This window comes from Leuresthes tenuis, unplaced genomic scaffold, assembly GCF_036924035.1.
Source record: "Leuresthes tenuis unplaced genomic scaffold, fLeuTen1.0.hap1 SCAF_5, whole genome shotgun sequence".
NCBI lineage: Eukaryota > Metazoa > Chordata > Actinopteri > Atheriniformes > Atherinopsidae > Leuresthes > Leuresthes tenuis.
Genome location: NW_027325359.1, coordinates 3,431,064 through 3,456,602, shown reverse-complemented (window position 1 = coordinate 3,456,602; position 25,539 = coordinate 3,431,064). Strand labels below are relative to the sequence as shown.

The window sequence follows — 25,539 nt, the reverse complement described above, 5'->3', positions numbered from 1 at the left end:
TGATTTACCAACAGCAGAAGTAATGGTTTTCTCATTTGAACGTTAAAATGTTTGTGGATGTCTAACATGGTTCTGGCAGCCAAAACGAACTGACTCTATCTTGTCTTTCCTTCTTTTTTTAAAAAACGTGTTAACTACAAATCCCATTGCAGCTATGACCAAACGCATTTTACGCACAGGAGAGGCGGTGGGTCGGGTCTGTGTTTACTTCCGGACTCCGGTTTAGACTTCGCTCAGAAAGCAGCAGCTCCAGTGGAGGTTCAGGCTGGCAGCTAGTACGGTAGCCATACAAAGCTTCATGACAGAGGTTACCGGATTGACCAGCGGCATCCCAGCACTCAAGCCTCCCTCGGCGCCACATCACACTGGACATCGCGACTCCAGGCGGACCCACACCGCTGCCCTGCTCGTCTCCACCCGCCTTCCTATTCAAAGTCACTCAATGCTGCACTCCCGCTACCAGCTAACGGACTGATCTGACTGCCACTCTATGATCCGAGCTAGTTGGGGATCAAAACAAGGACAATCGCTCAAAGTTTAAGCGACGTTTGTGTTTGACCACCCAGAAGATCCAGCAGCCAGAAGAGACACAGGCACCGGGAAGAGAGCGACAAGACTCGGGAGCCAGACAGCCAGGCTAGCGAGGGTGGTGGCTGGTTAAACTAGGGGGTTGCCTCCAGCTCCTGGTGGATTTATCCCCTGCCAGCTAACGTTAGCTAAGCTAGCTCCAAGCAGCACCATGGATTGGTTAATGGGGTAAGTACACACAGCTAACTTGCTGAGCTAACTGCGCAGTCCCCCCGATGCTGGCTCCAAACTCTTGTCTTGGTTGCTGTCACCACAAGAGTCGGTGTTGGACAGGTGCACTGTTGTGTTGAGTACTGTTAAATTTCCGTTGTAACGCATAAACCTGACTGGAGGCAGGTAGCATGTTTCTTAGCTTAGCCTCGCTCTGAGGGCTAGCTTGGTAGCTAAGCTGGTAACCGTGTCATCCCGCAACGGTTAACCAGCCTCATGACAACGTTACCAAGGGCCAGGCGGTGTTTTTTGGCGTCTCCGAGGCCTGTAGATAACTCGTCAATGATGGCAGCACTCCGACTAGGTCGTGACAGTACCGCCGTGGCGGCTAGTTTACTGTACGTGGTGCTCATGATAGGAATGATAAACACGGGAATGGGCTAGCGTTAGCTTGACAGTCCTGTTAACGTGACTATGACCGGTTTTTTTTTTTTTAGTTTATTTCAAATGCAAGGTGCGCTGGCCGCTTGTTAGCAATCAGGGTAGCTTATCAACTGTGCAACCCATGGGGTACAGAACAGAAGTTCTGGTCTCTGATGGAGACCAGATAAAAATCCCACACTTACAGGATAAACAAACATTTAAACGGTGAATAATTGAACTGATGCGCACCAGATTGTTTTCCACTAACGCGAGGTTCAGCGGTGGTTTCAGCTCTTTAATAAGCTTCGTGTCATTTTTGGGGTTATGTAGCAAGTGACACCTGACAGAAGTTGATGCTGATATGTCATTTTATTTTTAGCTCGGGGCTGTCCAAGTCATGAGTTCGAGTTGGAGCTCGTGATCAGTCCTGGGTGCATCTGTCTCCATGTGGCACCTGCAGCCAATGTTCAAAGTCATGATCAGTGCATTCAGGATTAACCTCTGACATGAGTGCAAGTAACACAGTAACTTTTCAAAGACGTCAAGCCCAGAGTCAGTGAGCTCAGATGTGTTGTCTTGCATTTACGTGTGCATTTGTTATGCCAACTCTAAAGCCCTGGTCTGCCTGTCTCATCATGTATGCCTGCAAGTGAAGGAGGCTTCCTGTGAGCTCAAGGTGTGTTGGAGCTTCCTTTTGTAAGCTTTAATTTCTCTCTTCTTGAAGTCCCATCACACTGTTTCGGACTGACACGATAAGGTGTGTGGCCACGTCCTGCTTTCAGCTGACAGGTTATCAGGTTGGCTGGCTGCTGCAATTTTTAAGCAGATCGTGGGTTGAGGAAGGGCGGAGGCCTGCTGTCAGGGGTGTTTCTGCGTGTTGTGACAGTTTGGCTGTGAGATAACAACGCTGTCTGCCGATACCTTGACTAGAACGTCATGGTTGTGAGAAGCGTTTGTTCAGAATGTGTCCAGAATGAGTTATTTTTGCCTTTTTGAGCTATTATGAGTGATAAACCGGTTTCCTTTCAGATATCTCAAGTCATGATAAGTTCACATTGGAATGATGCTGAGAAGGGTTAGCGTATGTTCCCTGCCTCTTTTTGTGCACGCCATCGGTGGCAAACTCAGAGGATTGTGCTGCTTTGGTAGAAGTGTTGCTGTCGTTATGATTTACTTGACTTTGCTAAGACTCCAGTTCTCCTGGTTTACCTATTCTGTGTCAATCTAATAGAAAACTTTCTGCCTTAAACTCTTTTCCCCTTTGTGTCCTGGGTCAGTGGCAGGAAACAGACATTTCATGCTCAGCTGGTGCTGAACTGGTTTGATTATTGGTGTATTGGATGTGTCGGAGACGCACAGATGCAGACTGATCTAAGAGGAGGTGAGGATGCTTCAGAACTAATTACGAGTAAACGAGGTGGCCTGTTGTCTCAGGATTCTCATAGGAGTGATTGAGCTTAATTACTATTAATTTACATTCTCCATCCTTGGTTTTCTTTGCAGTGTTACTCCCTTTGAATAAGTCAGTGTCATTTCCTGAATATTCTCAGAGAAAAATGAGTCATGCTTGTTTGACAAGTGTAGCAGGGAGCCCACTGTGAGACCTTTCAAACCGTCATGCCGCACCCCCCCGATCGCTGAGATACCTCCATGTTAAAGCAGCACTTTGTCTACGGTGTGTGTGCAGGGCTGAGGTGTGCACATGAGCTGCCTGCATTAGAGATGAGCAGTAATGCACCCAGAGTGCGTCGAACAGAACAAGTGGAGGCCATGAATGAGTTAACCAAGCATGTAATCGCCCCGAATGCAGACCCGTGCTGAAGGACACCTCGACGAATGGAGGCAGGAAGTGAGGACACAGTGAGCTCAAGGATGGTGGAAGAAAGAGTGACGTGAGAGTGGCTGGCTTGCTGATAAAAGTGCAGATTAGGAGAGAGGATGATAAGTGACGGGGAAAGGATGGATGAGGGAAAAGCTCGGTTTATCTACAGGGATAAAAGGAAGGGGAGAGGTGCAATTATTTTTTCTTTTTGACCGATGGATGGGAAAGGAAGCAAGGCGAGAGGAAGGAGATATTAGTGCTTCTGATTGAGTGGTTGATTAAGGGAGAACAATGGATGAGATTACCAGGGGGGGGGTTGTAGTCTGTAGGAAAGATGAAGCTCCTTGGGGAATCCAATGGAAGCCTACAAACGGTGAATAGGCAGCGAGAAGCAGAGCTACAGATAACAGAAGTCAAAAAGCAGGTGTTTTTTTTCCTTCCCTTCAGCTGGAGCCTACAAATAACACCTCCTTTATTTCTCTCTGCACACGCATTCTTGTTTATCGCCTGCGTTTTGGCCTCGGCGTGTTTATGAACGCGGTGTGCCATATTATTTTGGAGAGAGAGCCATATTTAACAGCTAAATGACCTCATCTGTCTGGATTCGGAGTCAGATGGGACGTTAAATCAGCAGCGGAGATGCGCGGCGTCTAAATGTGTCTTTTCCTGCTGGGTGAAGTGGGCAGGCTTTGACAGATGTTTAATCCCCTTGCTTTTGAGTGATGGGTCTGTAATGCTGAATGAAGAGCGAGAGACTGCAGGCGAAAGCGGCTAAGTAGAGCGCTGCTTTAGGCTGTCTGATCTGAACACGAGTCAAATTTAATGTGCACTTAGCTCAAACTGCATCACCTGTGACTTAATGGTGTATTAAGCACGATGCTGTACGTCTTACTCTGTAGGGAGTAAATGATGTTAGGGATTCCAGTCATAAAGGCCTTGATTGCTGTATTCTTTGTATGTGCTGGATGTCGAACTTGAGGCTTGATGCTCTCAAAGCATTTTGGAAGGAGATTTTCATCACAGCTTCACGCTTTATTTTGGAAGGTGTACTGTAAGATGATGTTGAACTCTTAACATATTGAGCTGCATTCTTTGGTGACATTGGATTTGTATTTCAGCAGAAATATGGAGTGTCTTCTGGAAAATGTGTCTTTTCAGTCACAGTCTGTGAAAATTGTTAAACAATTAAAACATTTAAAAAAAAAAAAAACTGCTGTCTGGTGATGATGGAGAAGGGGATTTCACACAAACCTCTTAAAGGCTGATTCAGCTTCCTCCGCTGTGGGGAAACGTCTGCTTGTGATGTTCTGTCGTACCACCAAACGTAGACATTTACTGATAATCACAACATTTTTCCTTATTATTTCTTGTTCCTTCAGCTGTATAGTCAGTAATAAGATAAAATGTTTAAAGTAACCACTGGTCAGCTCCTAAGCCGGTGTACCATTAGATTATACAATAGGGCACTGTACTGCAACACTGTGTTTGCACAGAGCTGCGAGGAAGATACCCTGCAAATATAATCTGAATAAATGTATTTATCACTATGCATATTTCTTTATATTGTTTGAAAATGTAATACAACATCTTTTAGAGCTCCCTCATTACCACGTTTGGGTCCAAAACTCTTAACGTGTCGTAATGAACCCAGGCTTGATTGTGGTACCGCATTGTGAGATGATCCCTTTCACGCTTCTCACTCCCTGTGTTTATATATGCACAAAGCTTACTCCTGATGGGGATTTTGCACACTGCTCTCCCTGTTTCCTCATGTAACCTCGCTGCCTTATTTCCATCTCCACCACTCAGACTGGAACCCATGCACGCAGTCTCAGCCAAGCTGGCTGTTTCCGCTGCTCGCACCTCAGAAGCAGCGCTGATAAAAAGCTGCGGCAGATGAGCAGAGGTGGTCTTAAAGCACAGTCACCTGCTCAAGAATAGAAACTCTGCAGCGCTCTCAGCGTGCAGCTTGGTCTAGAGTAGTCTGACGCTGCTGTTTATTTTTAGCTTTAAGATCATCCGCAGCGGTTCTCTCGCACCCTGTTTTGTTCATAGGTCTGATACCAGAGCTGTTTTACGGTCTCGAACTTTGGATCCTCCTGGGAAAGAGCTGTTCGCCGTCGTGTTACTCTCTCAGCAAGGAGGGCCTGGCTCTCTATATGTCAGAGCAGAGAATACTGCTCTCTATCAAGATTCAATTTACTGTGCCTGGCAGTAAAGTAGCTTGAAAAGCTACAGGAATTTTAAGACTACAATCTGCAATAACGACCAGGCAGCGCTGTTTTATAAACTCAGTTCCTGGCCAGACGACGGCTTCTCCCAGCACTGAACTAAATGACACCACGGTTCACATCAGTTGCTTTGCAGCATCACTTGTTTTCCTTTGACTGACAGTGTTAGGAGCATGACTTATTCATGAACTGTTTTAAGTTTCCAGTCGTTCAGCCCTTTCAGTGAAGGACCTGTCTGCCCGGGAAGCCACTCGGGTGTGGAGGCCTGAGCTCTTTCGTTTTCATTAGTTTTTTGAAAATTGGTTTCCCATTAAAAACAATTATTGGCAACAAATGAATAATCTTTAGCTGTCATGCAATGGACTGTTTCCTTTTTTTTCAGCATGTGCCCCAGAATGACATGCCAAAAGTTTCTCTTTTCACAGCGTTTGATAAGAGTTAGGCCAGCTATACTTAGATTCTGTTGACTTGCACAGTGAAACGAGATATTTTCTTCCCACTTTCATTTATCTGCATGTGTAGAAAATGTGAGAAATGGCTCCTAACGTCTCAAGCTTCCTGTGTAGTCAGCCGAGACCTTCCTTCTCTCAGAATCAAAAGCAAACAGGTTTCAGACTGTATGCATTGCACAGCATTTCCACTGAATTAAACTGAATTAAACTCTACATTAATTATTTTTTTGAAATCATTGTGCCTTCAGTTTTTAACTGAAGCGTAGTTAAAAACTTGGCCCTTGTTTGGGGTTCAGCATCAGGTCTCTGAAGTTTGTTTACTCCCCAGAAAGGACATTTTAGTCGGTGCCAACCCTTCGACACGCTCTCCCTTGCTGCCTGTCTTCCTCTCCCTTTAATTCTAACCCTCTCTCGGGACACTGATGTGCAGAGACGTTTGCGTGCATTGCTGCAGCCGAAGAGAGCGAAAGAACGTTGAACAGGCCCAGGGCAGCCACAGCCCTCTATGAGAAATCTTGAAAAACAAAAGCTGGCACATAGGAAGAAAAGCTTTATGCTGAGCAATACCGTACAAGCTCCATCATGCTGGTTTTTGTGCGTTTGCATCTTGAATCTCTGGGGAGTGACGGAGGAAAGCAAAGCAAAGCTGGAGGGTAGAGCCTAAACAAACGAGTCCTCATGTCTCTGACATCAGCCTCCTTGTTTGACCCTTGGTGTTGTTCTCTGCTTGTCAAGGCTGCGTCATTATTTTGGGACAACAGTAGCAGCTTTTTTTCCCTTTTCTTTTTGCAGCGGAGTGCAAATGGAGCCACACCATAAAAAGCTTTGCTGTCATAGTTCAGAGGTGTCGATGACTTCAGGCTTCACAGGAAGGTGACGCACAGAGCGAGTTACCTGACCTGGTAACAGCGACGACTAGCAGTCCCTGCACAGCTGTGAGCATTTGCAGCCAATACAAAGAACTATTTTATTAAGATACGGAGCAGTCATGTTGCGGTGCTGCCTTAAACCAGCTGGTGTCTCAAGAAAAGTCTGAGGGACTCTTAAGTGAGCTTTTCTCAGGCTTGAGGACACAATAGTGTATTATAGTTTATAATTTTGGTAGCTATAAAGGCTCCTTTGAGCGTTTTGAGGAGGTAAGCAGCGGGTAAGTACCGCTGCACTCTCTGGCTTGTCTCATACGACGCCACTCTTCTCGTCCTCTGAGGCAGGGACAGGGAGAGGCTCGGGAGTGAATGTGATACCAGAATGACTCTGCAGTTTGCCTTTCACTGAATATGCATAAGTGGATAAGTGAAGAATCCAAATGCACGCACGTCCGCATTAAGCACTTTGGCTCCCACTTTAGATAGAATCTTTTGCAAGGTGGGGTGTCGTCGTCTTCCCCCCCCCCCCCCCCCCCTCTTTGCTGATTTGTTCAGAACAGTGCGTGCTGTGTGAATACGGTGCAACTAAATACAGCGATGGCTCAAGATGCTGCAAATGAAACCAAACACAATGCCTGGAGCAGGCCGTTCTCAAATGAGTCCTGACCTGCTCCAGAGCTCTAACAGGCTATGTTTCACCATGTCAGCTGCGCTGATTTGACAGTGAAGCAGCAGCCTCTGATACGTGGGGTGTGGTAACCACTCGCACATATTAGACCTTTGTATATGGAGTAACCGTATCTTAGAGGGAGAGCATTTTGTTGCTGCTTTATTCTGAAGATGATCTGCTCAGATCACATTGTTCTGATGAGCTCCTGGCATGGTCTGGTGCTTTTGTGTGTGTGTCATTATTTCACTTGGCAGGAGAGTGGCACCACGCTGTGACTGTGTTTACTCTTTCGTAACGCCCCGGGCGCCCTTGCCCAGCCCGCACAACCTGCCCCTGCCAACAAACTGAAACAAAAGAAATGGCCGACGGAGAGCAAGGACAGCCATGACGGGACATCTTCCCCCAAACCCACATTAGTTTGATTTCAGGCCAACTTTACCACACAGGCTTCACTGGCTCTTCGAGTGGCATGACAGGCTGATCCAGGCCCGGGAGCCGTCACTGTTCTGTCAGAGAGTCGCAGCCAGGGTCCCCTGTCGGCTGAAGCTGTCTTTAGATGAGCTGAAATAAATTGACCCCCTCGTCTGAAGCAGGATTTGTGTTGTTTCCTGGAGATGGTTTTAAATAAAGTGGCACATTTGTAAAAGCGACACACATTTCTGTGTCTAGTAAAGGCATTAATTGCACCGCAGTGGGCTGTCCAACATATTGATCGACCTCAGATTGTGGTTGATGAAGGGAGTATGAGCAACTAAATCACTTCAACTAAATCATTAAGCTCACTGGCTAACTAGTTTTCCTTGAAATCCCCAAAGCTGAACTTGAATTTTCACTGGAAATTAAACCTTGTAGTGTCGTCTGCATTCACGTCACACGTCTGCTTTCCAAGATGTAGAAAAGAAAATGAGGAGAGGCGATAAAAGAGCATCGAGAATTGAATATGTGAGAGGAAAACAGGAGCTGATGAGGAGAGCAGCGAGAGAAAGGGTGGAGGAAGAAGAGAAATGATATTGGAGCAGATGCAGTAGGTGAGATATTGAGATAAATGGGAAGCAGCAGCATGGGTCAGGCAGTTAGATTAGAAACAGAAGAGGTCTGCAGAGAAGGAGAGATTTAACAGCAGGGGCCCAGACTGCTGGTGACACGTAGAGAAATGCAGTTTGGAGGTTTGTGCAGGTCAGAGATGGAGGCAGATTCAGCAAAGGGATTCAGAAATAAATGCACTGGAAACCATCTGCAGAACTTAAAACCAAGGGTTTCTCCAGCAGAACAGGCCCTTATTCAGCCAGTGAGACTGAAAGAGAAAGCCTGTAATTGTAAGTCATAGCGTTCCTTTTTCTTTTCTTCACCAAGATGTGGTGGGCACCCTGTGGCGAGGTTTGAGCTGAGCGATGAGCTGCTAAATCTGAGCAGAGCCGGTGGGCTGCTGCTGCTGTTGGTGTAAGCTAGCTGCGTTTGTCCTTGGTGGCTGAGGCTAGGCTGCTAGGCTCGTCTGAACTATAATTGGATTAGAGATCTCTATGTTGCATGAGGCAAGGCGAGCTGAGTGCACACACACACACAGACTGTTTAAAAGCGCACATGCCCCAGGGAGCCAAGTTCGTCTAAGTACTCCAGGCTGCACTTCTCCACCGCCTCAGATTTTATCTCGCTTTCTTCTTTCTTCAGCATCCTGTTGTTTTCTTTATCCTCCTCTAATCAGTGATTCACCCCTTCCCATTGGCTGTTAGCACATATGTAGGTGTCTAAATGAGCTTTTTCTGTGCGTATCGGTGTGTATTAGCAGGTTAATGTTTGTGTGGATCATCTCGGTGCCGTCTCTCAATGTGATTACAGGCCTAAACTGAACCTAAACTGACAGTGGGGGGAAATTATTGAGACACTGATGTGAGTCTTCATACTGAACATGATAGATGTGACTGTGAAGCTGTCCTGTCTGGAGAAAGACGTGAGAGAGCTGCTCTTGACCCTTTTCAATTGTGGTCTTCCTGTTGGGGAGCTTTGGACAGGAAGTAGAAGCTGATGTAATGTGTGTTGTGCATCCTGATTGCCTACATAACCCATTTTAACTCATTTATTCTTAGAAGAATGTGTTCTGCTACTAATGCAACTCATAGAAGTGTACTGTAAATGCATAGAGGAAGATTTAATTCCAAGGCCATCTACATGATGAATAAACATCACATCGCTGGCAAAGATCTCGCCTGGCAGTGTTGTAACAGGAAGCAAATTAAGAAAAATGCCCTGACAATAAAGAAATACCTCCATGCAAAATGTTTCAGGTGTTATTTGCATATGTAATATGTGAGCAGACTGTGTGAAGTATGTTGCTTTTATGAGGTTAGTTGTTTAAGAGAGAGCACAAAGCAAGGCAATAGACCAAAGCAGTTAGAAGAGGGAGGATTTCCCCTCAACCGAGCGGCTCTGCCTTTTATCTGTATCTGTACATGTGTTTTTCATGTGCGTTGACACTCATGCCGGCACATGCGTATGGGGTTGTGGTGAGAAATTAAACAACGGCAAGGCAGTCGAGGAGACTGTGATGGAACAGGCTTAATGGTTGACAGGCCAGCACCGGCAGCCATATGTTTCATATGCGTTTGCTGACGACCCTGCCGCACGGCTCTGATCTGCCCAGATGGCGTGGACATCTCCTCAGCTTGTGAAGGGAGGGATGGGACAGCATGTGGGCAGAGATAGAGGGAGGGAAGAAGGGCGTTGGCTGATGTAGGGTGATCTTAAAACAAGCACACAGTGTAATTGATGCAAAACAGCCAAATCCGCACCTGGCTTATCCAGTCACGTTAAGCCTGAATCATCTACGATCAAAGAAAATGCAGTTGGCATTGGTTAATCAAAATCTCAGTCTCACAGCTATTGCTTTTTAGCTTATGGGTTTTAACATCTGCTAATTCTGTCATGGCTAAGTTGTGGAGAGACGGCTAAATATGAGGCTGTGAGTGTGTTGGAAGCCAGCTCCATGAAGTGCTTCACATCTAAAAAAGGATGTGGAGGAGGGGAAAGTTTGATTTGGAATGAAGGCAAAGGGAGAGAACCGAGAGGGAGCTGGTGTTCGGGGTCGTCAGATTTCCGCTGCCGGGTCGGGGTCACTGCAGGGGAGCTGCTGACCGGGCCTCCCAGGGGCGGCGCGGCCCGGCCCGGCCCGGCCCAACCCTGCACACAAAACATGACACAACAAGACACTCAGCAGAGCATTTGACCCCTATCGGGCCCCCGATGTCCCGTTGAGGAAGTGTGCATGTGTAAACACAGATAAGTCTGATCAAGTGAGAGCTTACTGTGGGCCACGCTTGGGAACGCGTTCTCATGCACGCACATTAGAACAAATCGTGGTGGCACTGCATGCACACAGCTGTCTGACACAGTGCCACAATGCTGGCCTTTTCTCCTCCGTTGTTATGCGGTCTCAGATTTGTTGAACAGGACTGTGCTAAAAGCCTCCTTAATCACCAGTGGCCTCTGAGCTGGGTGGCACGTGATAAATGGTCACACTAAGCCATCGTTAGGTTAGCAAAGAGAGGTTACAAGCTCGCCAGGCTAACGGCTGCCTGTGAGCACAGCATTATGGGAAGTTTGGCTGTGTGGGGGGGGGTTGCCAGCCGTTCACTTTGCTACTGTTTAATTGAGGAAGCGGGGCAAAGGAAGGATAGACCATTACAAGTTCTGTTGTGGTCGACTTTGATTTCTTTGTTTTTGCCGCCCATACAAGGTTATTTATAACTGATTACTTTGGTTATAGATGGAAAACTAGCTTAATCGCTCAGTTATGTGGTGTTTTGGGTCTTTTTAATGTTTGGTTTTCTATGTCCGGTCTTAAGTCTGTTTGCGAGGCTGAAATACCACAAAATAAAATAAAAAAAAAGAGTTGATTTAGAGCCAGTGTTTGGTTTCTGCTGTGGGAAACATGGTGGACTGCAAGGTGTTGACTGTGGACAAAACTCGACTCGTATGTTTCTGTTTCTATAAATCTATAATCTCAAGAATATTAAACATTTCTAACTGAATGAAAAAGGATTAATTTCAGTTTATCTGACTTCTATCCCCATTTTTATCAATACTTTCCTGTTTTCCTCATGCTGTGGAACGCATTCTTCCAGCTGTAGTTTTCCACCTACTGTAACAGCCTCGCACTGGAAGACCGAGTGGACTGAGTCATACATCAGGGGGAGTGCACACAGCACGACAGGCTACCAGAGATTAGAGGTGAGAGGAGTTTGTTTCTGATTTATTACCAGTCGTTAGATGGTTAAATGAAGCTAAGTGAGCCAGCCAGTTCAGGGAGGTGAGATGGAAGAGATTAGCCTACATAAAGAGCAATGAAGAGGGACGATCTTTGAAGCGCGCCGGTGACTCCTGACCTTCGATCTTTTGCACGCCATTTCTCTTTATCTTCACTCTTGTTCCTCCTCTGCTACTTTTCATCGTACTCGTTCTGGCATCCTCCTGTCTTGCACTGTTTTCTATGTCCAACGATGTTCTGTGCTGTCAACTTATTATGCAACACGTTGGCTCGTCATTGTCTGCAGCACGGCAGCTCTGAGCCTGGCTTGATGACACCGACTAACCACAAGCTAACGCGTCTATTTTTTAAATAGTAAACTTACTTTTTACCTGCTGCTGAGATCATTTACACCAGCAGTTTGATGTGGTAAATATAAAATAAATTGCACTTTTTTTGAGACAATATTTGTTCATTTTGCTGTATATGCTAGTAAACTTAACATTTCTGGCCCTTGGACTGTTGCTTGAACACATTGGGGGAGCCTAGTATTACCTGGCAGCATGGGACATTTTATGCTTAATTTTATTGAGAGCTGCATCAACATTTTCACTCAGAGCTCCAGAAACTCTTTCTTTAACCATTAGTGTTGTCGTTCTAGTTATTTTAATAGACTGTGTGTGTTTAATGATGATGTTTATATGAAAATAAAGCTTTAAAGCACACATTCTGAAGTTTAGTTCAGAAAATATGGACGGTGTGTTCATCTCGCTGTGTGGATTTAGTCCTTTTATAAGATGAAGTGAGATGAATACATAACATTGCTGGCTAACAGTGACTTCATTCAAACATACACAGCAGTAACAGAGAGAGTCATGCTACAGGCTCAATATTTGCTATTTGTGTGAGAGTGGATATTGGATCAAGTGACTCGCATCTCTCCTCACCGATCACTGAGTTCATGAGAATGAACTCTTCTTTTAAGTGGCGACATTTGTGGGTAAAAAATTCAGAAAATGCTGCCGGACGTTATTGGATTACAGTGATGAAATGTGCAGCCTTCATTAACCTAACAAAGGCGGCAGTGATAGCTGAAGCACAAAGCTCATTTTTGAAGTGTAGCGGGGCGCTCTGGAAAATATTACTCCTCTGCTAATTTAAGCTTGTTTAACCGTTGGTGCGATTTTTAAATATTCTAACTGGCTCCTGTGGGCGAAGGCTTTGCCTTAAAGTAACTCTTACAGTAACAAGAGTAGATGTTTTCAGTTGCTGCTTCTTTGCTTTCCACACCAGGTGTTTGACAGAGATTTGAGGCTGCAGTGACACCAGGAATAACACGATAATGTGCTAGATAACATTCATTGTAGCATTTTTCCCCATTAATTTTACCTGGGTGCTGTGGGGGGGGGCCTTCAGTTGCTGCCTCCGTAATAATTGTGAAGAAAAGCACGGAGAAGGAGGAATGGGGACGTGTTATTTATTTGATGCAATCTGTAAGATTCCCCTGAAAGGCTGATCGTATGTCAAACTGAGACACACCCTTACCTGTTAATGTGACTGTTCAGACTTGCATGTCAGACGTGTTTTTATGGCGCTTCCTCACACCATGGCCACTTATGAGTGGTATTACACAAGAGGAGAAAGGGGGTCTGAATCTAAGCATTTTGATTGAACTTATTTGCAACTTTGTGCAAAACCTCAAAACCTAAATCAAGGCAGATCTAAAGCCACGATATCACTCCAGATGCAGTCAGTGCAGTGCTATTGAACCTGCTGACTCGACTTCAAAAGGTAGGATGTGACTGGAGCTACAGATGGAGACGGAGAAGCCTGGCTCTGTAAAAGGCTGTATGTGTAGGAAGTCTTCTGAGCTGGATATCCGCTCTGTAAGCCGTTTCTGTATGTGTCAGTTTGCACGTTTTGTTTTATGCGTGCATGAGAGAAATAAAGAGTGAGAGACATTCCCCACATCCGTTTCCTCCCACAGAGGAACAGTAGGTCAGGGGTTTGGTCCGCTCTGCTGAGTTCATGTGTCGCTCAGGGCTGAAGGAATGGGAGGGAGGGCAGAAACACGGGGGGAGCAGATGAGGCATTTCTCACCAACACTGGGGACTTGAAGTAACCTTGATGAGGTGGTGGTTGCTCCTCTCACTGATAAGATGTTTTTTAAGGAAATGTGTCTAACTGTATGCTGCAGTTCTATTCATTTACAACATTTAACATATTTTTTCTTGGTCTAAGGTTTCCCTGCATCTCTTTCTGTTTTTGGCGTCTTTGCTTCTCCTATTTCATGTTTTACTTGGCGTCATTGCTGTTATCTGTGCTCTGCCTGCTTGTTTAACCAGGGTGTGTGTGTGTGTGTGTGTGTGTGTGTGTGTGTATCCCCATGTACACCTGTATCCGTGCCTGTGTTTGCATATGGCCTCATGCCGGGCTGAGTGTGAGATACTGCTTTATCTCCTCCGCCTTCCCCCTCAGGTACTGTAACATGTTCTCCTTTCCTCCTCATTGTTCAGCCTGGACAGGGAGTCTGAAGAAGAAGAAGCTCGCAGGAAACGTTGTTTGTTGTGTTGAAGTAAAAGGAGACAGTGAGACGCACAAACACAGGAAGTGCTACTTCCCTCATGCGGTCTCCAGTTAATCGTCTGTTGCTCTGAAATCCTAAAGCAGCATTGTGAGCGTGTTTTTCACTGCACATGTCTGTGGTAGTCGAGCTGTGCAGCTGAACTCCAAGCTTAAGTGCAAACGCTGAGGAAGGGTGAGCAAATTTAGAAAGAGTCTCTGAAAGCTCTTAAGAGTGATGATTGGTTGGAATAATGTTTAAAGTTGTGTGAAATAATCATTTCATCGGCCTGGTTGCAAGGAGCAGCTGAACTCGCCATGTTCCTTTATCTCTTACCTTATTTTCACATTCCAGATATCATTTATAAAGGCTCAAAAGTGAGCAGTTGCTGTCAAAGATGGTAGCTGGTCAGTAATCTCCTCCCAGGACCACAGAAGATGCAAACAGACATGCAAATGTGTGGGGAGCTGCTCTCATAACTCAGCAGTGGGAGCCCTGGCACCGAAGCCTGGGGCCTGTGCATGATCACAGTCATTATTAGGAAAGGCCAGCTGATGGAGATGTCATTGATTTATCAATACTTAACAATCTAAGCCAATAGGTTTGTCAAAAGCACAGACTGGTACTCTGAAAATGTAAATGTTTGCCCAGAAAGCGGGAGAAGGCTGTGAGAACATAGCAAAGCATTTAGCCGTTTCCTTGGCTTGTAATGTGGTTTCAGAAACGTTTGAGTTCAAGCTGGAGGACCTCACATGTGTGTAAGAAGCCTCAAAATGACTGCAAAAGACTTTCAGGCAGATTTAGTACAGTGTTCTCTGCAGCCACACCTGCATAAACACGACCTTTATGGAACAACCACCATAAGAAAACCTTTCCTGTGTCTTCACCACAAAATTCAGCATCAGAAGTTTGCATAATAACAACTTAAAAAAAAAAATTTAAAAAAAGCCTGCTGCGTTTCTGAGGCAAAGACCAGTTGGTTGATGAAGTTGAAATAGGACTTTCTGGCAGAAGTTGTTTGGAGAGAAAAAAGGATGCTTAATTTAATGAAAAGCATGAGGTTGGTTTGATCATACTTTGGTTCTGAGCTGTGGTCCTGCAGCACAAGAAACATTTCAGTCGTAGTGGTGGGGTGTGGATTAACTTAAATGAAAGCAAATTCAAGAAGCATCACACCACAAACAAACAGGTGGATGAGTGGCTGTTTGTCTAAAAAATGCAACCCCCAAAAGCCACACTTAATTACCTCAAACGGCACAAGCTGACTTTTGCATGCCGCTGTACATATCTGCAGCTGTTGCATAACAACCGGCAGGTTTTCAGAGTATGGGTGTTTCTATGGCAATGAGAAGCCGTTTTCTGTGTTTGGATTAGATACCTGGGCTCAAAGCTGGCCAAGGCCGAGCTAGAGATGCTCCAGCCGAGAGCCTGGAGCTTTGAAGAGGTTTATTTTGTAATTAGATCTGAGATATGGGAACCCAAGATGTCCAGCATTTATTGGATCACAATTTAAACATCGGGTTCAGCAGGCATAGTTTTTTTTTTTTAACCTTTCTTCTGCTCAACACCGCTGTGACAGCTCGGTCACAGGAAGTAGTCTGAAGCCACCACCACGAGATGATTGGTGACAGAACACGGGTCTAATGTCTCTTTCTGCCACAAGAGGGCAGCACATCTCCAGCAGACGTTGTTGTTGAGCTCCAAGAACGTGCTCCTGGGTAAGATTAACCACCACCAACTGGGAAGCTTTGTTTGCTCCATTTTTACACTTCAGATGAGTCTAATAATTTCAAAGGGAGAGTGACGTATATTCTGCTGTTTTCCCTGAATCTCTGTGGTTGAGTGACGAGACAGAGGAAGCAACAGAAAGAAGAAAAGCATGTTGAAGACACTGTTGGCAGGTGAAATGCAGACAAAAGTAGAAAGAGAAGAGAGGGCAAAAACAGAAGGGAGAGGTCCAGTGGGCATGAAATCAGATCTTGTTGCATAATCATGGCTTGCGGGCGTTCCCAGCATGCACTGGGCTCTGTCAGCCCTTGTATCACATGACCGTATCAAGCAGCTACAGTATTAAACCAGCAGTACCAGTTTACCACCAGTCAGAGGCAGACTGACCAATAGCTCTGTTCTTTTTGCGCTGAGGCTTGCCCTTTTTTGTTTTCTTCTAAGAATATAGATCATTTAAACTGGAATTGAAGGAATATGTCCTTAAGGTTGCCCCATTCAAGTGAAACACTTGTCTCTACGGTGGAGAAAGTTGCACAGAAGCTTCCAGATGCATTCTTAGCATTCTCCATTTTTACCACAAAACATGCTGTGGGCACTCAGAGAGCTAATTTTAAACAGGCATTTGCTCTCCTTTTATTTATGTTTACAATGTGTCACAGAGCTATTAGTTCTGCCTCGCATCTCCTTCCTGCCTCATCATTTTCATCACGTTAATTATTTATTTCCTTCTGTCTGGGCCTTATTCTCTCATCACCGGTGCAAAGTCTTTGTTCGCATGCCAGCAGCAGCAGACTGCATACCAGCCAACAGGGTGTCAGGGTGGCACACACCTCTGCCTGCAGGGTTTCTGCCCACCTCTTTCATCCTCTCATCAGTCCTTCTCACCACCAACACGAATTCTTCTGGAGCCTTGCATTATTCCTGAATAACAGTAGGTGGCATCATAACCTCATCAGTCCTTGAACAAAGCTGTGGTTAATCATTAATAATCAGGCTTCTAAATTCTCTTAATCAGCCTGTGTTCAGTTTTAAATGTAGATCCTTGAATGAAACTTGCATCAAACTGTGTATCATTTCTTTTTATTGTTGTTAGGGAGTTGAATAATGAATTGTTTCAGAAATGTGTCTTAATTACTTTTAGGAATACTGATTTAACTGTCAGTTTAATGAAGGTGCTTCATTTTACTTGATTAAATGAGTTGTTGAGAGTCAGATTGAGAGAAGGTAAATGTATTCTTAGGGTTGCAGCCCCCCCCACACACATCAGGTTTAATTTTAATTGAAACCAAACCGGTCTTGATATTCAGAAATAAGCGTAAACGGGTGCAGAGTCTGTCCGTTTTCAGACATAACATTTACCTTTCGAGGTGCAGGGGACATCTGAGAAGAAGTCCACATCGCTGTCATTTTGCATATTCTTTCACACTCGTGCACTCGTGCACCTGCACACTGACGGACCGGTATCGGACCATTTCATTGGCCTCCCCATCCGTGCCATTAAGCCTTTAAGACCTGACGGGCTGTAAAAGCTGCATTGTAGTGGTGTCCTCGGTTTACTGTACATGTTTGGCTGTATGTGACGGATGCTTCCTGGCGTCTCCCAGCCTGGTCGTATATATCTGTGGGCCTTTTTATACTGCACCTCCTGGCTTGGCCCCAGCTCACATATACCTCTCACTGTACTCTATTTGCGTGTGCTGAAACATATTTAGAGTGTACCCACTTCTGTAAGAGAGAGAAACAGTATGCGCTTGGTTGTTGGCAGCGGCACCAAATGTACATTAAGTTGTATAATATACTCCTGTCAGTCGTTTTCATAAGATGTGTGTGTTCTGTCAATATCACCTCTGTCTATGCAGGAGAACTTGGCTCATGCTGCGGCCTGGCTCTCTTTAGCTGGCCTCTCTGCTCACACATGCACGCAGGTTGTGTGTGTTTGTGCACTGCGGTCCTGCATTTGCCTTGCAATGTATTCCTGGAAAGCCTGAGTAGGAGCGGAGGGGCCAGGGCTATTTCACAGCCGCTCTGCAGCCAGTGATGACTGTTTTCTGGAAGCTTCCCGGCCTTTTGGAACGAGGAATAGAAACGAGCGAAAACAGTTTATGGGCGTTTTATTGTATCCCCCGTATTAAGAGTCTGGCCGCCTCTACTTTGGAACAACAAAAGGGGCAGACTTCGCACACTGACTGACATCTTTAATGTCATTACTATGCACAGACACTCGTGAGCTTCACAACTTTCTTGCACAAGACACCGTAGGAATAGAAGTGTAGGGAGAAATAGGCGAGATGGACAAAATGTGAGGTATGTGAGAAATAGGAGGCTTGGACAGAAGTACGAATTGTGAAAGCAGTAATAAAAAAAGAGACTGGATAGAAAGGGAGGAAGTGATTGAGAATGAATTAGAGGGGGATGAAGTGCACCAATAGAATTAATTATACCTCCTGTAGTCCAGTTTTCTGCCTCCTTCCCCTCCACTGGCAGCTGGGACTGGCGGTTGTCCACCAGGCGGCTGGTTGGAGGTTCAAACTTTGGCTTTTTCCCAATCCATATGTCAAAGTGTCAAGTACTATAAAAATTTAACTAAGTACTACTGTTCCAAAGCTATCTGCACCATATTTCTGCGTCTCGCTTCAACCCTCATTCCTCCTCTTATCTGTGCCTCCCCTCTTCTTCTTCCTCCTCCTCCCAGCTGTTGTGTAACTCTGCAGTGACTGACGACCAGCAGCAGCAGCAGTGCAGCCGATCAGCACTTTTGGTGCCAGGCTGCTTTTATTGTAACGAGCTTGGAGCCATGAAACCGACGCTGAATATTTTGTGGGAGTCGAGGAGTCACTCACGCAAACAGATGCTGCACCGCACTCCCATGATGTAATGCTGTACAACTCCCAGACTTCACCGCTTGTCTGGATTCATCATTTTGTGTCGCTTATTGCTTTAAGCCCTCCTGACCTTAGCACACAAAAGTTAATGAGACGTTTCATTTTCCCGTTAATAAACTGTCCATCACGCATAGCGCTCAGGAGTCTGAGCTGGAGGTTCGCTCTCGGGGTCGGGGCTTGCCCACTAATTTATCTGTCATCAGCTTCAAAGAGAAGAATGTGTTCGGTTGCAGCCAGTTTCCTGGCACACGTCTTCATTAAGATTCTAAAAACTAAATGCCGTCGAGTGCAGGTTACCAAAATACTTTCCTCACTTGTGGACGCACATGATCCAGGTTTGTTGTCTGTTGTTTCCCTCCCGAGCCTCGGATGGCTGCGTAAAAAGAGCACATCTGATCTCTCATAACTCAGTCTTTGTGGTCTGGCCCTCTGTTAAATATACTTTCACCCACCACCCTCCCCCCTTTTTTTCTTCTCTCCATCCAGTCTCTACACAACCAGAGCTTTGACTCACCTTTCGGCTGCAGTTGGTGTAAATATCTAGCAGGGAGCAGCAGGCTTTCCTCCCAGAGGACACATGCATGACGAACCCGAGGCCTTAGGGAGGCAGATTGTCATGGTGACAAAGTTCCCATGTTAGAGATTTAAAGTCATTTCTGTGTCTTTGCATATTCACCCCATCGATTCTCCACTCTTTCACATTCCTGCGGCTCTTTTCAGTGTTACTTCTGGCGTTTTTGTCAGAGAAAATGCAGAAAGTGCTCCATAGTGTAAATATTTTAGTATGTTAGTGATGATGGTTTTTTGTTAATAGTGAGCAGCAGTCCCTGATGTGGGGTCAAAGACTTCTTTGGTGCAGTAGCTATGCCTCCAGTTTTACCACCAAGTTTGTTATATTAATATACATCCTCTTAAAATGACTCCTAATCATTTAGTCTATCTGTGCCAGTACTTTTTCAATAAAAGCTGCTGTGCTTAATTGAAATTGAGAGCTTATTGTGTCCAAGGTAAAGTTGTTGGCTGCTTTACAAAGAGGCTCAAAGAACGGGAAGCGCTACTTCGGATTTAAATGGCATTAATGAGTCCTCAGCCCTATTCTTAGCCTCAAATCTGTCTCAACCTACAGGCGTTGATAAGACCTGTGCTGGGGTGGTGGCGTCTGGTTTGTGTTCAGTCTGTGGAGGGATAGAAAAGTGTATATATAGCCCCTCAGATAGGAAACGCGGCTGCAACATGAGAGCCTCCGCGGGACCATGAATGGAGAGTAGGAAGCCGGCGCGCATCGACATAAAGCGGCCTGCTGCCTTTTTCCTTTGACGTGTTTTTTGTGTTGAGTCGTGACTTTTTTTACGGATTTAATGTCGCGAGATGGAGCCGGGGGAGGGGGTGCAGACTGAGGCACACTGACAGAAAGATCAAGTTTACTTGGGGTGTTTTTCATCTGGAGTTAGTGTGCCGTGTTTTGCGTCAGCGAGATAGCAGACAGAAAAGCTGAGCAGCCGCAACCAGACTCCGTTCATTTCTCTCGATTTTCCCCAACTTGCCGGGCTCCGGTCGGCGCACATGTCCCCCGGTGCGGTCTCTCTCTCTCCCTGCTTTAATCGGATCGCCCGCAAGATGTGCGCTCAGTAACCCTGCCCCACGGAAACCAAACCGAGGGGGGAACCATAGGAGGAGGAGGAGAGGGTGGAGGTCTGGGGAGCGACGACAGAATCGGAGAAAGGAGTGAGAGAGATCTGCGAAGAAAGCAACTCCGTATTGTTCCCCGATCGTCCTGCAGCCGTCCACAGAAAGACGCGGCGGGGCTCGTTTCTTCCGAGGCGCGACGAAAAAACCCCGAAACACCGTCAATTCTGGATTTCTTTATCCGCTTCCTGTCGTCCAGGATGAGGTTCAAAAGGAACGGGTCGTATACATTAAATAGGTAAGCGTGTGATGTAATGTGCGCAGCGGTAAGTTGTTCATGGAAATGTGTGTGGAGAGGAGGAGGAAGAGAGGCGCGTTTTGTCATGTCCTAAGCTCGTAAATCAGTTCACTTTCTTTGTGCTGTTTCCATAATGCTTCTCATAACGACACGGTGGTCTCTTCATGGCACGTTAGTGGCACACCTTTTAATATAAAAAGAGACTTTTTATTGCAACATTTACTTTATTATTTCTACATTTCAGTGTTGCTCCTCTTCAAGCCTCCTGATGTCAAATCAATGAAAACTGAGCTTCTTCATAATGCAGATATGAATGCACGTTTGTCTTTTTCTACTTTTTGCCAGGCTTGAATACCCTTAAAAGTTGCTTACATCTGATCAGTGATGGAAACTCTGATGTGAATCCCTTTCATGGGCTTCTCACCAATGCGTTACCCTTTTGTAATTCAATCTGTGGCTGCCTGGGAGAAACCTGTCTGTCTTGCTTTAAGGGGTTGGGCTCATTCTTTTGTTTTCCCTCTTCCATTTTGGGGGGAAAAAGAGCTAAATTGCTCCTACCCTTCTCCTTTTTCTCGTCTCCCCCCCTTCTTATAACTTCTCGACGGGATATGCTCCTCATCTGTATTCCTCATCAAAATCAGTGTTCATGAATCAGAACATTGGACTTGTGTGGTCCTTGCACAAGAATTTGGAGCTGAGTTGATGTATTTTGGGTTTTCTGAAAGTACTTTGCCAAAGTCTAAAGCCACCAGTAATTCTTTTCACGTTTTAACTGGAAAGTGCAAATGGGGTGCGACGGTAAAGTAAATGAGTGAAAAAGCAACCAAAGTGCAATATATGGCTGTATAGTCATATTTTGTTGGGCTTTACTTGGCGAGGAGCCAGAGGCCTTCAGTGGTCGTTGTCCTTGTCCCAGTATACATGCAGGGGATCGGAATCAAGTTACTAACCAAAGTATGTCTGACGCCACAGCGCTGTGGACTGTGTGAAAAAGGACTCGTGGCATTCTCCCGCTTTCTTTCTCTGTGGGAGATCATCGTGCATTTAAGTGTGGCCTGATTCCCAGCACAGCTGTTAAGACGAATGTTGTTAGATGCAGTAATAAAAGCAGGATATTTTTTCTTGTTTCGGAGCACAGCGACAGTCTGGAAATGCTTTAAGTGGCCCCGACTTGACATTTAATGCGCTGATAGCTGTCTTGGGAATGAGCGGCTTAAATGGGAGTTTGGCTTTATGGTTGTAGTCTTTAATGCTCTGTTTCTACAAAAACTTGCTAAAAGATTCGGGATTCAGAGCCTGCGCCCATTTGAGTCCAGCTGAGCGTATACATGCAGGATTCAAGCCCCAGCCATCATCTGGGTGTGTTAGTCCAGTTTTGAAAAGCTCGTTTTTTTCATTTTTTTATTGTCTTCTTTCTCAGATGTGCACGAGTTCTGTGGTCCTGTCCCATTTGCCAAAAACACTTTTTTTTTTTTAAATCTTTTTTTTATTTTTATATTCGCACATTAAGCAAATGCCGACATTTTGAAACTTTTCTTAACGGGAGCCCGTGATGAGTGTGTGTAGCGTCTGTGTTTTTGTGCATGTGCAGCACGATGAAGGCTGTGCTCGGCATCCTCTGCCTCACTTTCTGGTGAAATGATGGCTTTGGCCTCCATTCATGTCACAGTGTTTCTAAATGCTGCCACGAGTTGGGTCTTTCCCCAGCTCAGTGCTTCAGTCTCTGTCTCTTCCCTCACTGCGTCAGCCGTCCAGGTCACAAGTTTAAAAGAAAAATACCTTCTTTGTCTTTCTGCTTTCCACCAACCGAGTCACTTTGCGCTTTTTGTTTTTCTGCTTTGTACTGTTCACCTCATGTAAACTGTATCTCCGGATGTCTTGCTTTTGTTAATTGTCTGGATTTCACGATAAGGCCGACAGGTTTGAGGAAGCGCAGACAAAAAACACGCTGACGTCGACCCTCAACGACTTGGGCATATTGTTGAAAGTGACAGTTGATTTAATGGCGGTTTAATTTCTTGCACTTCTCCCTCGGCCCTCCTCTTCCCTTTCGCCTTGTTGCTGGGCACATTGCTTTCCGCCGCACTTGACACACACAACACCCACATCCTGATTCTCAGGTGCTGAAACACAAAGGGAGCTAACGAGTGCCAAGCTCGGAGGCTGACTTCTCCACACAGCTCAAAGTGTGAGAGTGATGTTGTCGCTGTAAACCACCTCACCCCCTTTCTGTTTTCAGTTGGGAAAGTGCGTGCAGTAAATGTGTTTTCGCCCCCACCCCCGACATCACTGTGTGGAAGTGACGGAGTCGTGTGTGTTTGCTTTCACGTCTGTGTATGGGCAGGTGGGAGAGACGAGGTAATTAAACAGTAAAAGAAGAGGATTGTTAGCTGGAGCTTGATTGGGCTCCTGGGAGCAGGGGGAGGAAGAGGAGGCGATGGCGTGGGAGGGGGCGGGATGACATCATTAGATGAAGAAGAGCCTCTCTGGGCTGCTGCAGTTCTTTGCTCCTGATGACCAAGTAAATTAGCATAGAGCTCAGTTCTGCCTTGTGGTGCTATCTAAAGCGTAGAGCAGCAGTGTTGGGGGGGCTCTGGTTGCTTTAAAATCCATCTCATGGTTCAGAGCGTCTTTGATAACTCAGTGACGGAGCAGAACCACCCCCCTGCAGTTGTTGCGTAACTGCCACCGTCACCATCTGAAGGTGACTCCTGCCTCTGTGTTTTTGTCTTTTTTTCGAGGCAAGCTGCATTTGGCATTGAGCTTTAGCATTCAGCTCCATCGTTCCCCTTTGTCATGGTCAGTTAACCCAGTGTTTGTGTCAGGTCCAGCATTGTCTGCCGTCTTCTATTACAGCAGCACACACTGATCCGTGCACTGCAGTCTCTTAAAGGGTTTGTGTGTGTCTTTGTTCTGGAAGGAGAGGGGAAGTAAACGGCATAAAGCAAAAGCAGGTGATTGCCTTTACCCTAACGATGCAGGGATGTCGCAAGGCCCATAATTCACTCTGTGTCCTTCAGCTTATTTGAGTTCTCTGCAGTGATTGGCTTGCTTCTCGGGAGGCTTGTCTCCACACCAGCTCCTCCCATTCTGCACCTCTGCATCAGCTGTGTGAATGAAGAGTCATGGTTATTGTATACATGCAAGAATGAGCGTACTTTCTGTGCCGCATGGTCATTTAATCCCTCCTCAATTATATGTCACTGTCAGTTTGCACTGATTTTGCAAGTCTCTGCAGTGGTTTGACCGGATTTGACTCAGACTTTAATTTAGCGAGTAGTGTGTGTGTGTGTGTGTGTGTGTGTGTGTGCGAGCGATGGGTGGAGATGGGATGTTTAGCGCTTGTTTGGGATGTATACAGATGGTAGATATCGCTGCCCTCCCCTGCAGTCCACCCTGTGCTGCCGAACAGTCAGCAGTTTGTTTATGGGACTCTGTTTGCCAAGCTAATCTTCCCGCCTTTCAAGTGGGAGCCGACATATGAAAGAGAGGCAGCGAGGGAGGGAGGGAGCGAGAGAAAGAGCAAGAGTGTGAAAGTGAGGCAGGCAGTTGCAGTAGTTGGAGGGAGGGAGAAACACACTCAGAAGTGCGTCTGCTTTTGTGAATGATAGTTCCAAAGTGTTTTTCTGCCGGTGTGCGACGCTCCATCCGCCTACGTGACCTGTGTTTACATCCAAGGCTGTTTCAGCAGCCGTGTGATTACAGTGCTGCGCTGACGGCTGTGATCCTGGTGCACCTGTAGCCAAGTTTTTAACAGAGGAGCAGAGACAGGGAGCCGAAAAGGAGGAAAGGGTGCAGCGTTACCTCGGCTCTGCTTTATCACCTGCTGGATGGGGGTTCTTGTATGCTGCGACTGCTTCTTCTATAGGTATTTCTCCCGTCTCACCTCCTGACCTTTCCTTCCTTTTTAATGTTGTTGTTACACTGCGCTCGACTTTATGGCAATCGCCACCTTCCAATTTTCATACTTTATTTACTTCTCCATCCTCCCCCTCCTCCCTTTTCCTGTGCTGCTCTCTCTGTTATTGGGCTGCGGTTTGGAGGAGACATTTAAGGACAGTGCTGCTGTAGCAGTCGAGATTCTGCTGTAGTCAGACTCGGGAGGTATCTTGAACTGTGGGAGGAGAGGAGGAGAAAAGGTGGTAGGGAGGGAGGCAGGGAGGGCGGGCGTGAGTTGCGGACGCAGGGGCAGCGATGGCACACAGCCAGCTTTCTATAGCTGACCAAGGAGGAGTGTTAGACGCTGCTGGTTACAGGGTTTGTTTATGGGGAAGGTTTTGGGCTAATTGGAATGAAACAGATTGCAGCCCAAAGGCAGATAGTCGGTTAAGCTCGCCCAACTTTTCCTCTTGTCCTCCTCTGTGCCCCTTTTGGCAGTGCAGTGCTGTTTGTTTGGGACACAGTGTTCCCTTATAAGGGGATGGGAAAGTGTTTTTCCCTTCACCCCTGTTTTTTTTTTTTGTTTTGTTTGCAGAGCATTGGATTTTACCGATTTTGCACTTTTTCTTTTTTTTTAACCATTACTTTCCATTTGGTCAACTACACGTAGACCTGACTCAGCCGTGATTTTTTTTTTTTTTTTTTTGCAGAGCTTATGCGTTCAATTTAAACTTTAACTGAGTTACTGGCATCCATATAGCCATTTCTTGTGCTTAAGAAAAGGCTGAAATGATTTAGGTTGGACTCTCTGGCAGTCGGAGCAGAAAGGATCTGGTTCTCCTCTTTTGTGGTCGTGGGGTTAGCCAGCCTGATCGTGCCTTAACTGCTGTATAAAGTCTAAATATAACTTTCCAGCTCTAAAGGAGGGTTTTGATGGTGAGGGTAAAATTGTAGCTTTAACACACACGGCACAGCTGGATTACATTATCCCTAGATGTGATTCAAACTTTGTTTACACTTCATTGCAACTCTTAACGTGAATAACAGAGTACCCATATGTGTGTGTGTCGTGTAAATCTGAGGCTCCATAAGTGTTAAACACTGTAGGCTTCACTGAAATG

At 45.8% G+C, this 25,539-nt stretch overlaps 1 protein-coding gene across 3 annotated transcripts in view; it reads left to right on the top strand.

Moving 5' to 3' along the window:
* Nucleotides 1-227: 227 nt before the first annotated feature.
* The window catches only part of mob2a (MOB kinase activator 2a), a 53,217-nt gene continuing 27,905 nt past the window's right edge, over nt 228-25,539 (top strand). The window contains exon 1 of one of the 3 annotated variants that reach the window (XM_072385525.1): nt 228-756. In XM_072385525.1, the coding sequence (XP_072241626.1) occupies nt 740-756 (17 nt within the window). In that variant the 5' untranslated portion in view covers nt 228-739. Of the gene's footprint in view, nt 757-20,253; nt 20,540-24,087; nt 24,408-25,539 lie in introns of those variants that run through there. The other 2 variants (XM_072385526.1, XM_072385524.1) reach the window with 2 other exon arrangements.